The sequence below is a fragment of the Nipponia nippon genome, unplaced genomic scaffold (assembly GCF_047370975.1).
Source record: "Nipponia nippon isolate SJK-2023a ecotype South Korea unplaced genomic scaffold, ASM4737097v1 scaffold_12, whole genome shotgun sequence".
NCBI classification, from domain to species: Eukaryota; Metazoa; Chordata; class Aves; order Pelecaniformes; family Threskiornithidae; genus Nipponia; species Nipponia nippon.
Genome location: NW_028262313.1, coordinates 9,184,170 through 9,196,701, shown reverse-complemented (window position 1 = coordinate 9,196,701; position 12,532 = coordinate 9,184,170). Strand labels below are relative to the sequence as shown.

At 48.8% G+C, this 12,532-nt stretch overlaps 1 protein-coding gene across 3 annotated transcripts in view; it reads left to right on the top strand.

Moving 5' to 3' along the window:
* Positions 1-12,532, top strand: part of MAMLD1 (mastermind like domain containing 1) — a 271,023-nt gene that overhangs the window by 182,536 nt on the left and 75,955 nt on the right. For 2 of the 3 annotated variants that reach the window (XM_087748682.1, XM_087748683.1), the window contains exon 1: positions 4,232-4,477. The exons of the other annotated variant lie outside the window; for it this stretch is intronic. In XM_087748682.1, the coding sequence (XP_087604808.1) occupies positions 4,424-4,477 (54 nt within the window). In that variant the 5' untranslated portion in view covers positions 4,232-4,423. Of the gene's footprint in view, positions 1-4,231; positions 4,478-12,532 lie in introns of those variants that run through there. 3 annotated transcript variants of the gene reach the window in all.

The following is a 12,532-nucleotide window of genomic DNA, read 5'->3' as shown; positions in this document are numbered from 1 at the left end:
TCTCCACAGTTTAATTAAGTACTTTTTGAACATAGATATCACTGATATCCAGAAGGATAGGTGCACCTTTGAATTCTTATGTTCTTACTTATATTATGCTGACTTGTAATTATACCACAGTTGTCTTCATTCCTTGAAAGAAAACACAGTTGGATTTGTGGGGGGTTTCTGTCATTTTCTATCAGAGGAATAATTTCATCTTTTTTTATATCCTTCCTTATCACCTTGTTTATGTTCGGCCTAATAATTATCTTTGCTGTGGGAAGGAGTTACCCACATCCCAGTTTTTACATCACTCCCTTGAATTTTGCACCTCATTCTCACATGCTAAGGGTTTGTGTTTCGGGTAGAATTAGGACAATCTCTTGTTTTAGCTTATGAAGACTTGTGTAGATCTGTTGCAGTTCATGTGGTTTTACTCCCTGGGAGCTTTGCTTTGTGTTTTAGCTCCCAATAAACATACACTCAAAGTGTATTTCAGCCAAAGCCATTGATTTTACCTGATTTCAGGTCAAAAACATGCAAGTACCAAGCATCACATGGTTTCCATCCATCTGATTCTGGGTCACTGACAAATGTGTGAATCCTTCAGTGAATCCGTGGTGAATCCTTGCCCTGCTCAGTCGCTGCTTCCCTTCAGTGTACAAGACGTGCCGCGGAGCAGCCCTTGTCTGCTCGGACTTTCGTTGTCCTTGCTGATGTCGGGAACAGCTGGCCAGCTGGGAGTCAGGCACGGTTCTCCTGGGAGAGCAGAGTCCCAGCATTAAGGTTGCCTGGACGTTCAGTTTTTGGCATGTTTAGTTCACACCAACCTGAAAGATGCAAATCGCTTCTCTGGCCCTTGGCCACCTCGTATTGGCAGTGCCTGTTGCTCATGCAACTCGTGAAGATTGTCTCCGAGTGCGTGATCCTTTCACTTGGTGAGCATAACATTGGGCAGTTATTTAGCACATTGCAGCTTTCCAACTAACAGTTCTCCTTAGATAGGTAAAAAGATACTGCTTTTTCAAAAACTATGGCGTAGAGGACAAGCATTGGTCCTGTTTGTTGTTTTGTTGTTTGTTTGTTTGTTTTTCAGAAAAGATACGGTTCAGTGCACTCCTTTCATCAGTTTGTTATTTTTTTAGATACAGTTATAACTTCTCAGCTCTCAGAATACGCTTTTGAATAAGACATCTCTATTTGGAAAGAAATTAACGCTAGTTTTATTAAGTGAACAAAGCAAATTATATTTTCTATGGCTATTAAAGATGCTAAGTAAAATATGGAAAACTAAAATTGATAAAGAACAGGATTAATCCCAGCCAGTCAGGCCCAGGTTCGATGCCCAGCCTTGGGGGAAGCATTTGAGGTACCAGGATACATTCTGGCAAGCCTCAGCCTGTGGCCATAACAACAGCCTTGATGCCCTTCGGATTGCCTCTTTTCTGCAGAATCCCACGGCTCACCTTTTCAAAATAAGACAGAAACACAATAATAAGATAGTCTGCAATTTGCTTAGGGTAGGCCTAGCCTAGGAAGATAAAATACTGCCCCGAAGAAGCCAGTGAAAGTTTTGTCATTGATTCCAGAGCAGCCAGGGATTCCCCCAGGTCAGCTATAGTGAATATGCCTGAAGAAAGGGCTCATAATTTAATCACCAAAACTGCAACCATGAAATCCCCTGCTTAGCCATTACCCATCGCTGAAAATGAGTGATCTCTGCAAGGGTGTTACTTTTTTGTTAAATGCTCACACTGCCTGGAATTAGGCTTCTGTGTGCACCCAGACCTGTCCGTGTTGCGACACCGTTGAGCATCCCAGCGCTTGCCTTACAGCTTCGCCTGATCAGTCCAGAGCACCGCGCTTGGCAGCGGGGGACACTTGGCACCGGGCTGCCAGAGTGAAATCCCGACCTCCAGACCTTGTGCAGCGTGAGCCAGTAGGTTCAAAAGCAGAAAACGTCGCCACAATTCTGTTGTGGGCTGACCAACGGATAAAAGTACTTGTCTCAATTTGATTTCCGTCTGAGAGTGTGTCCCACCTTACAGAGGGGAACACAAACCACCGTCTGGCAAGCAGATCCCCTTGACCACTAAAAACAGCAGCATCATTCCTGCTGCATGAGCAGGTACAGGCAGGACTCCTATGCACCCTACTCCTGTCGTCTTCCTTTTGGGGAAGTCCTTTGGTCTAGTTTTATGAAGTGAACAAAGCAAATGACAGTCCTTAGGACTTCTGCCATTTGTCAGGAACTTCAGATGTCTGGCAAGAGTCATGAATGACATGGTTTGTCCAAAACTTCTGGAAAAATGACTGGTGTGCCCTGTAGGTGCTGCATAGAAATACTGACATGGACCTACCGTGCGGTCCTCATCTGATCGTGGTGTTGTCAGTAGGTCCGGTATATCCACAGAATGTGGGAATACCTCTATGTCCCACACGTTTCATACATGCATATTTTAGTCCAAAAAACTCCAGGCTGATAGACGGGAGCCCTTACACACACAGAGATACCTTCAGGGGAGGTTCCAGACGTTGCATGCTGGGCAGACAGCGGCACCTCCTTGCAGGTGGGGCTTAATTAATTCATGCATGATGAATGCCTGTCTCCACTGAGCTGCTCATTTTAGGTGACTCCGGCTCAGCATGTTGGCTCTTTTAGATCCCATGCTGATGCCCTAATGCTGTGTTTGAGCCCTGGCACCTCAGGCAGGGTTGTGGATTCGATCTGGGCAGCCCAACAAACCCATACGCCTCCCCTTAGACACTGAAACCTTTTGGGATCCAGCCCTCAAAGTCTGTAGAATTCAGGGTGCTCACACGCACACAAGTTTATTATTTCTGTGCTTCTTTTTTTCAATAGACAAAATACATTGAAGTAATTTTAAATAATATAGAAAGCAAAATCATTAGAAAAACAAACAAACTTCCAAACAATGTGAACTGAAGTAACAGACATATCGCTCAGGGGAGCGGGCCTGTTGTTACAGCAGTCACAGGAAAGCTAGAGGCTTCAGCAAAGGTGAAAACAAATTTTTCTCTGTTGATGAACTGATATTCCTGATATTTATTAACTTGGGATACAAAGTCGGGTTGGGTCTGTAAGTCAACTGCAAGTTGAAGATGGCTGCTGTGTGGAAGACTTTCAGGAAAGTGAGGCCAGATTCTGGCTCCACTTGGATGTGTTTGGCCACAGTAATTGAGTTTTATTCAAATAACTTTCTTCTCAATTTTATAGAGCATAATTTACAAATATTACTATTTTAGGAATGACTACAAAATTGAGACATTTTATTAGAAATGGTACTGTGTCTTCCGCATCTCATCCATTGAGTCAGTGTACCGGGACAGGGTTTCTAGCGTCTCCGATGTATCAGGACAGGAGTGACAGTCGTACTGATTTAGCAAGGTAATGAAATGAAATTATACAAGCAATTATTTGTGGACCCAGCGTGCTCTCCTCGCTGCCTGCAGCTTGCTCTTCCCGGGCCTTTCTGCACAATCCAAGAGGAGGTCTGAATAGGTTCTCAGCTTTCAGTCGATGGTCTGTCAAAATTAATATTCAGAGATTGCAGCTTGTAACAAGCACATTTGTAGTCATATGAGAAGTGCGTGGTTTTATGGGAGCTCTCTATTCAGAATTGTATCTGTCTTCAAAAATACATAGCACAAAGGGGGAAAATGAAACAACTCTACTGTTTCCTTCTCGGTAACCTGGGTTCACCTGTGTGAGATGAGTTTAACCCTTTAATGAGTGTTACAAGTCCTGAGTGTCGTGTTGCGGTGGCGTAAAGAGACAGGGAACTACGCTTTTTAAGAATAACTCAAACCCTTACACTTCATGCCTCGGGCTATCTTGTCAGTGATTTTTACACTTTGATTTGGAAAAAAAAAAAAAAATCCATTAATTATTTCTGAGCTACCCTACTTTTGTATGAAATGAACTTGAAGCTCTACAAAGAAGGCGCTAAACATGCTAAGCAGCTTTCTGCGTGTTAAAATACTGCCCATGGGCTGCATGATTTTCGCCTTCATGCACAGAAGAAAAAAAGAATAAAATCCTTGGATCTGCGAGGTTTCCAGTTTCTAAAGAGGAGAAAGTGTCGCTGCCCCTTTAAGCCCGGAGCCGTTCGTGTGTGTGTGTGTGTGTGTGTGTGCGTGTGAGAGTGTGTGTCTCCTCCTCTTTGAGTGACACAGCACTTAGATATGCCTATCAGTAACTTAAACCCCACAAACTCCACCTTCTAAGTGAGGAAGCTGTGGGTTGATGGAAATGTAGTGAGCAGATTGAGACAGACAGTGAATCATTAGCAAACTGCAACGCCAGGATGAACTTGTCTGGAACCTAAAAGGAGAAAACAGTCTCAGAGTCCTCTGCGGTGCTGGGTTTTGCTAAATACAGCCAAAGTGGATCTAAAAGCCGGTTGATCCCCAGTCCAAGATGCTGCTGGTTTCCCAGCGGGTAGAAGCACCACGCATGGAGCCACATATTCCAGTAAGTAGCATTTGAAATCGATACGGACTGGAAAAGTAGGAGTTGATTTAAAAGGACTTAAACACCCTGGGAATAGTTGCTCGCCCCGGCTCGGCGCGGCTGCAGCTCTCACCCCGGGCTGTAAAGTTTGCAGACGCGGTTCAAGAAAGTGCCCACCTTGTGCCGGCCGCGCCGGCGGCGCGGTGCTGCAGGGGCTGCGCCGGGCTCGGGGGGAGCCGCGGCCGGGACTGGGGGTGCGGATCGCGCCCCCCTTTCTGGCGAGAGCCGGTGTCAGCCCCGGAGAGGAGGGAGCCTGTGGCTTGCGGCGGCAGGGAGGGGGTCCGTGGGCTTTAAAATGGTGGTGAACAAGGTGATCTCCGGGGCGGCGCGGTCTCCGGCGGGGCAGCCGGTGCGTGGCGGCGGGGAGGCCGGCGGGGGGCGAGCCCCCGCTCCGCGGCGGGGGGGGGGGGGGGGCGCTCCGCGGGTTTGGGTGTCGCCGCCGGTGCGGCCACCCGCTGGGGTGGGAGGTGGCGGCTGCCGGTCTCGGCCGGGGTGGAGCGGCGGCGGCGGGCGGGAGGAGCGGGCTGCCGGGGCGGCCAGCGCCGCCGGCCCGTCCTGGCCCCGCGTCGACACGGCCCTGCGGCCCGGCCGGCTCAGCCCAGCGCTGGGGGCTTCGTTTAAACTCGGCTCCAACAGGCAGGGCAGGCTAAGCCCGTCAGCGCAAGGAGACTCCTCCGGGAAGGCGTCGCACGCAGAGGGGCTAGCGCTGGTCTGGATTAGGGTTATTTTTCTAATGACTCGTGGTATGTGTGTTGGCAGCGGCGTGCCTGGTTATTTTGGGAGGCTGAAGCGCACGTTGTGTAGGCAGGATTTTGAACAAAAGGCTCCGCCGAGCCCAGAAGGAGCCCTCGGTTATTCCTGAAGAGAGTGCGGAGCCCGGCGCTCGGCCCCCTCCGTTCTGGCGGGGCTGCGTGTGGCTGCGCGTTTCTCCAAGCGGGAGCAGCCCCGAAGTGAGGGAGATGGAGCAAACGCGGCGCCTTTGCCGCTCTCTCGGAGACTGTACATGCATTTGAAATAAAATGCGTGCTGACTCACGATTTAAACTGTTTTGGTTTCTCATCCTGTGATTAAGATCGGGGTTTAGAGCAATTGCAGGGTAAACAAGGCGCTGGCTGACTCGGTCCCACGTCTCCTCCTAAGGCAGGGGCTGCCCCTCTCCCCCCGGCCGCGGCGATCCCTCCTCCGCCGCCCGCCCCGGCCTGTTGCTCGGCCCGGGGGAGCGGCGGGGCCGAGGGCACCGCGGCTTTTGTTCGGGTTTGGCTGGCGGGGGGCTGTCACCAGGGTGACTCGGAGGGATCCCGGCGAGAACGGCCGTTTCTTGGAAGAAAACGGGCTTTGGTTTCCTTTCACACCGCCCCCCCCCCCCGGAACAATAAATTAAAAGGCCGCTTTTGTTTTCCACCGCGCTCCCGGCGGGGCGGCGGGGGGAGGCGGCGGAGCCCGGCGCTGGGCAGCGGGGGCCGGGCGGCGCCGCCGAGCCGCGATCGGCCGGGCAGCTCCGCGGTGCGCGGCCGCGGGATCGCCTCGCCTCTTCCCGTCGGAAGCAGATGAGCCCTTCGGGCACCGGCCGCTTGCAGGGAGCCTCCTGGCACGGGCGCTGCACGGAGAGCCTGCCTCCTCCTCCTCCTCCTCCGGCACCGGGGGCGGGGGGGGACGGGACACCCCGCAGTCCCTCCCCCGACCCGCCAGCGGGGAGATTAACTGCGTCTGGCCCCTTCCCCGAGCCGGGGGCGGAGGCGCCGGGCTCCCCCCGCCGTCGCTCCGGCCGCCTCCCGCTGCCGTGCGGCCGCCCCGGCTGGGAGGGAGGAGGGAGGGAGGGAGGGAGGGAGGGAGGGAGGGAGGGAGGGAGAGAGGGATGTGGGAGCGCCGGGAGGGGCGAAGTCCTCCCCCTGTTATATAACGTGAGTGCTTCCCCGCTTAGCCCCGTAATCCCGGGTAATGCCCGATGTCCCTGCCCCGGGGGGCTGGGGGGGCGAGGGGGGCCGCTCCTCCCGGCGCTTCCCCCTCGGGGAAATAAAGCTGCCGATGTGCGAGCTGGACCATATGGTGCCTCCAGCAGAGAGGGAGCCGGAACGGCCTTGAACCTGCCGGACCCAGCAGCCGTTTGCTGTGTGTCCGGCCCCCGCCCCCGGTACCGGCTTTTCCTCGCCACCCCCGGGCAGCCGGGCTGCCCGCCGGAACGGGTTTTTGTGGGTTACCGTGCCAGAAGCTGACCGCAAGTGGAGTCACAGCGGGGGCGGGAGGCACTGGCAGCGCGGTGGGGGGCCGACCTCTGCCCCGGTGGGAGGCGCTCCCCCGCCCGGGGGCTGCCTGCCTGCGGCCGCGCTCGCCCAGTTAAAGGCAGGCGAGCGCAGTTCCAGCGAGTTACGCGGTAGCACCTAAAAAAGCAGCGATCTAGTTCTGGCACTGACCATTTTCAGTTCTCTCTCCCTGCCATATGTTGGGGGGGGGGGGGAGAAATTGGGAAAGATGCTCGCAGCTGAAGGGAGGAGGTGGGCTGAGGGAGCGAGATAGAAGGAAATTCCATGTTAGGAAAGCATTAGCAAGGGGTGACTTCTAATGTTTTCCTGCCACTGACGTTGACAGTGACACACATGTGTGGGTTGAAACTGGAACGTCACTGAGTTTTTAAACTCAACCAGGAAATAGTCTGTTGCTCAGGGATAAAAAACAAATACTATGTATTGTAAGGCAGGTAACATGCAGTTAACAGCTCCCCTCCAGTGAGTGAAAAGCTGCTTAATGTTTAGAATTGAGCAGCTCAAATTTAATTTAGCTTTTTATTTTCAGAGGTGTTTTTTTTTTTTAACTTGAGGTTTTTCATCTCTATTTTTAATCCTTTTAACTAATACTTCAGAATCAGAAAAGCAAATATTGACAGGGCTTCACTTTTAGTCCCTTGTAACTAAGTAGTTTGAACCTGCAAAGTCTCTTGGTTTTTTTTTAAAGCTAAGGTAGTTGTTGAAGGGCTTGGGGAGGGATTAGTAATTACAGGAGGCAGTTATATTTTTTTAAATTCTTTTGTATGGCTTCCTGTTACACAGGTAGAAGTGTTTTATAAATACCCTGTGTTTGGTTTGGGTTTTTTACTGACCTTGTTACAAATGTTACAATGTGGTAGCATTCAGAGATTTAAAACGGGATTAGGGAGCTATTGTGCTAGATGCTTTCTGAGCATCCAGGAAAATTTACTGCAAGAGTTCATGATCCAAGGTGTCAGGCCGACACTCTTGCCCTGGCTGAAATGGTAGGAGAAGGATCGGCCTGGGAGCTGGCTTCAGGAGAGAGACAAAAGTTAGGAAGGCAGAAGGTAACACAAGGGCAAGGACAACAGTAAGTAAAATCCCCGAGTCGTCCTGTAGGTTAAGTACAGTGCAACTCACTGGTTCCCAGTCATTTAATCAATACATGTTCTATGTTACTTGCTACTCTGGTGAAAGTCGCCTTAAAATAACTTTTATGAGTACATAGCCATGGGAAAGTGAAGTAAATCTTGCCAAAGCTGTGACAAACGGATTTATCCAAACTGGGGGATGGAGTAGTAGAAGGTTGTCTGAGCTCCTTAAATAGGGAAAAAGGCAGGGTCCCCAGGTTTTCACGGTTCCCTCGCGCTGGCTGTTTCTGAGTATCAGCGTTTTTCAACATTTAGGCAAAGGTGACTATAACTTACAATTCATCAGTAATTGGTATGGTCTCCAAATAAAGATAGCTAAATCAGTTTAAACGATGCTGGCGCCTCTCCAAGGAACGCTCTTTATATCTGACACATTTGCCACTCGCATCTTTAAGGAACAATTAATATTGTACGCTGCTATTTTTTCCTCTATGGGAAGAGCAGTGGCGTAACTCATTAGGAAGGCTTTCTACCTGACGTTCCAGTTTGACTTGCTATGTTAAAAAAAAAAAAAAAAAAAGTATTTTGAACTGAAGGAAGCAGAAGACACACCAAGGCTTCGCGTTGAACTGTTCTATATCAATATTGATTTTTTAAGGGGGTTTGTGTTATAAAGAGGGAGCTTTTATCCCCCTGAGCTCTTTGGCAATTATCTTCCTGCCATAAATGTTGATACGCACATAATGGATGTAACTAAAAAACCTCCTTATCCCAGCAGAAAAGGCTGACTGTTTGTTGGAGCAGAGAGAATGCTGAGAGTGTGAATAGACAAACCCATATGTCGCTGGTGAGAGAGATAAATGATGGACGAACAGGAGTTGGTTACTATGGATCAGCACAATAAACCAATTCCCATCATACACCTCTCTTAATAATATACCAGTTTCAATGCCATTGACGGGTAACCTAGGTAGCACCAGTCAACTGTAAGTTTTTCAACTGTTCTTTTATACATCTCAAAGAACAGTTGGGACTGTTCTAATTTTTTCAGATGTTGAGTGCTAAAATTGTGCAGAACTTCCTTCCTTGCCAGTAATTTTGAAGGGGAACTTCAGAGCATTGCTGTAAAATGCCAAATGCGCACGATACCGTTGTGTACTCGTAGTAAGTTTTGTTTTGTGCACCCATAAAAGGGGTGCACTTGAAAAAGCAATTGCTTAACAAATGTGTGAAGAAACTGTTTAGGCGTTTAATACTACCCTCGTTAGTGTCGTTTCAGATTGGACCGGGTATTAGAAGATACTGGAGTGTTGTCTTAAGTGAAAATAGCAAAAGAACAAGGCTGTTTTATTTAAAAAAAAAAAAAAAACCAAAACAAATCAGCCCTGCAGAATAGGCAGTGATCAATAACACAGTTTTAACTTTCTGTAACCCATTTCAGGGCTGCCAGCAGCTAAAGGGAAGCTTTGCAAAACAGTCTCTGCTTGCATCACGGTCTCCTTCCCGTGTTCTTTATTATTACTGCTAGCGCTTCACACAGAAAATTGAAGTCTTTGTCAGTTAAAGGTTTCACTTTATGTCCTTGTCTTCTGGTAGGTATTTTTCATTGCAGCTGCTATGGACCGGCCTGTTAGCTCTGTTCAAAACGAAAGTATATCTCAGGGTGACAGCGTAAGCAGGGCTCGTGGCTCTTGGGATATGACTCCATCGTTTTTGAAGTCACCAGTTGCGCTACCAGAGAGCGATGCAGTCAGAGAGGGATAACTAGCAAATGCAAATGGGCTATGAAGAGTCTTTATTCCTCTTGGGAAGCCTCCTCACTGATAATAATTTTTGTTTTTTAAAAGGAAGAACACGTATTACTAAGTCATTATTTTCCTTCAAGAGGAAAATACTTATTTTGTGCAGCGTGTACTTGCAAAGTTGCAGCAGCTCTTTTTAAAGCTGTTTACTCTGGTGTGCATCTCGGATGAACTGAAGGGTGTTTGTTAGGCCGGGTGGTAGGAGAGTACACCAGTCTTTTCTCCTGTCAGGGCCTAGCCTAGCAGTCCTTTTTCATTTTGTAGTAGGTGAGACCCAGATTTGATCCTAGAATTAAGGGCTCAAGGGTCAGGCCCTTGAGTAGGGAAGGGGGCTTGTTGTGTGCCCCCCACCCTGCTCGCTCTCGCCTGGTGGAGGAAGTGAAATGGGAACGAAGCAGGGCGAAGGATATTGGCTCTGCAGGCTGAATTTGAGCTGGCCCTGTGCTCCTGGGGAGGAACAGTTGTGCCCAAAGGGTAGAGCAGGGGAAAGAGCTGTGGGTTTCCTTCTCCCCCTCCCTCCCACGCAGCCCAGCCAGCTGGACCGGCTGGGGGATATAGGTTGTGCCCAGGGAGCCCGTGGCCAGTGGCTGTTTCTGTGAGGCCAGTGAAGCGCCAGCGGGGCCCAGGAGTGGGAGATGCAGGGGGACGCGGGATTTTGTATCGCCCTTTACTCTGCACGCTGCCTCGTGGCTACAATGAGCCATTGATAAGTGCTGACCTGATTAAAGGGCTGCTGCTCACGGGGGGCTGGGGTGCGCCCCGGGCTTCGAGCGGGGGCTGCCGGACTGACCAGGATTGCTCCTTGGGAATGGGCGGCCGGGCTGAGGAGGGGGAAACCAGAATTCATCCTCGTACCCAGGCCAAAGGGAGGCGTCGTATTAGGACTATGTTGAAATCCACTCTGCTTTTCCCTGCAAGGGATTTGGCAGTTTTATTGATAAAGAAGTGTTACATAAGCACCCCATCAGGCATGTCCTAATTTGTTAATAATTGATGATCTGGGTAGTACGGAAACACCAGTGGTGTTAACGCACTCCCACACTGATCTGCAATCTCTGCAAGCCTACTGTTTTGCCTTTAATTGCAATACAGGCTTTTTCCTTTTTTTTCTTCTTCTTTTGAATTTACCTGGTGATCCGATCGCAGCTGCCTGTTGGGCTTTCCCGTTCAGGCAGGGACAGCTGGGGGCTCAGCCTGTCGCAGACATGATATAGATTACCTCTGCAGGGGAGGGTGTTAACTACGTTATTGTTTCACCCCATGTCAGGCAATCTATTGAGTGGCATCAGTGTTAGCCCAGGGGGAGGCCAGTTTTTTGCACCTTCCACCTTTGGAGGTACGGTGTAAGTCAAGCGGGACGGACGCGGCGGTGCGTCTGCAATTCCCGCGCCAGGATTTGTCAGCGCGGGGAAGCCAGGGCGCTTTTTGCACAGCGCAGAGCAAGCACCCTTCGGTTTCTCCCCGTCTGATAACAGGCTGTATTTGCATGGATTTAAAAACCGGCTACTTCTGTCATGCCACAGCGAGAGAGAGCGGAAAAAACATTTACTTCTCTTGACATGCACAAACAAGAAATACTTACTGGATATCAACAACATGATCTGGCTGCCTCTTTTGTCTTGCATTTTTTTTCTTTTGCATTTCTGTGAAAGTTTCTTTTTCTGTAGAATTAAGTACCTCAGAACTCTGAGCAGGTTCAGGAATTACACCTACCCGAGACTTATCTATTTATTGTTTTCAGAATAACACAGTGCATTTACTCTGTTGTGGGCAATGAAATCTATTACCTGCATTAAAATCATCAGCAGCGAGGTAACTTTCTAGTGATGTTGTGAAATATAATGCCATTGTTCGCTTTTATTAACGTCTCGAGGTTGATTATACGGTGGTTAGAAGCCTGTTCTGCTGTGCAAAAGGTTGTCTTTAATTTCAAGTGGTTGGTCCTGATCAGGCAGTCAGAGCGGCTGCAGCAACAATTGCTGGGAGCCCTAAATCACATTTGTCACAAGATCTGCCTGGTGGTATTGGCTGCTTGAAGGCTTACTCTGACTTTCCAGCGTTACCCTTCGGTTGGATTGCGGTGGTAAGGGACTTGCCAATCTTGCCTGTTCTTTGTGCCTAATTCTGAAAGACTGGCAAGCTTTATGCTATGTTTTCTGAAGAGGGCCCAGCTTTACTAAGCTGCCTGTCTGTCAGGGATTAATTTAACCTCTAATTACTACATTTTCTTCACAGTTTGCTGCACATGAGCGTGTTATAACAAAAGCACAAAGAAGTATGTCATTTTATTTAGCCACTACTCTGAAATTAATTTAGGGGGTATAGAGTCAGATCTGACACACTTGGTGTTAAAATAATTGTGCTGGCATTAGAATTAAAGTACATAATCTTGTTGTTTCTAATGATACAACAGTACTAGTGTAAATAGTGTTGTTAACTCATTAGTCATAGCCACAGTAATAGAAATGATATCTAGTTACAGGGAAATACTCCAATAAGCATGGCAGCAAAAGTTTCCCCCAAATAATTCATGGTTTCCCCAAAATCGTGCATGGTTTCTGCTTGATTCCCATCCACCATTTGGGTTTAGGATTACACATCGAAGAGTCGCTTGTTTTTTCTAAAAAGGTCTTCCAAATTGCAATAAACAAACATTTATGATGGCTTGGCTTTCTTCCAGCCTGGAGAATGATTTTTGAATTTCCTTTTTTTTTTTTTTTTGTTTTGTTTTTAACATGCGGCATCTTGGGAACAGTACAAAAGGCCATATGTCCTCTCCTGCCTGCTCACACTGACATCAGCGATGCCGCAGTTCACGTTGCATTGAGAGCAGCGTCTAGTCTTGAAGGAAGGGAGTGAGTCTGTTTCTGTTATGAAACA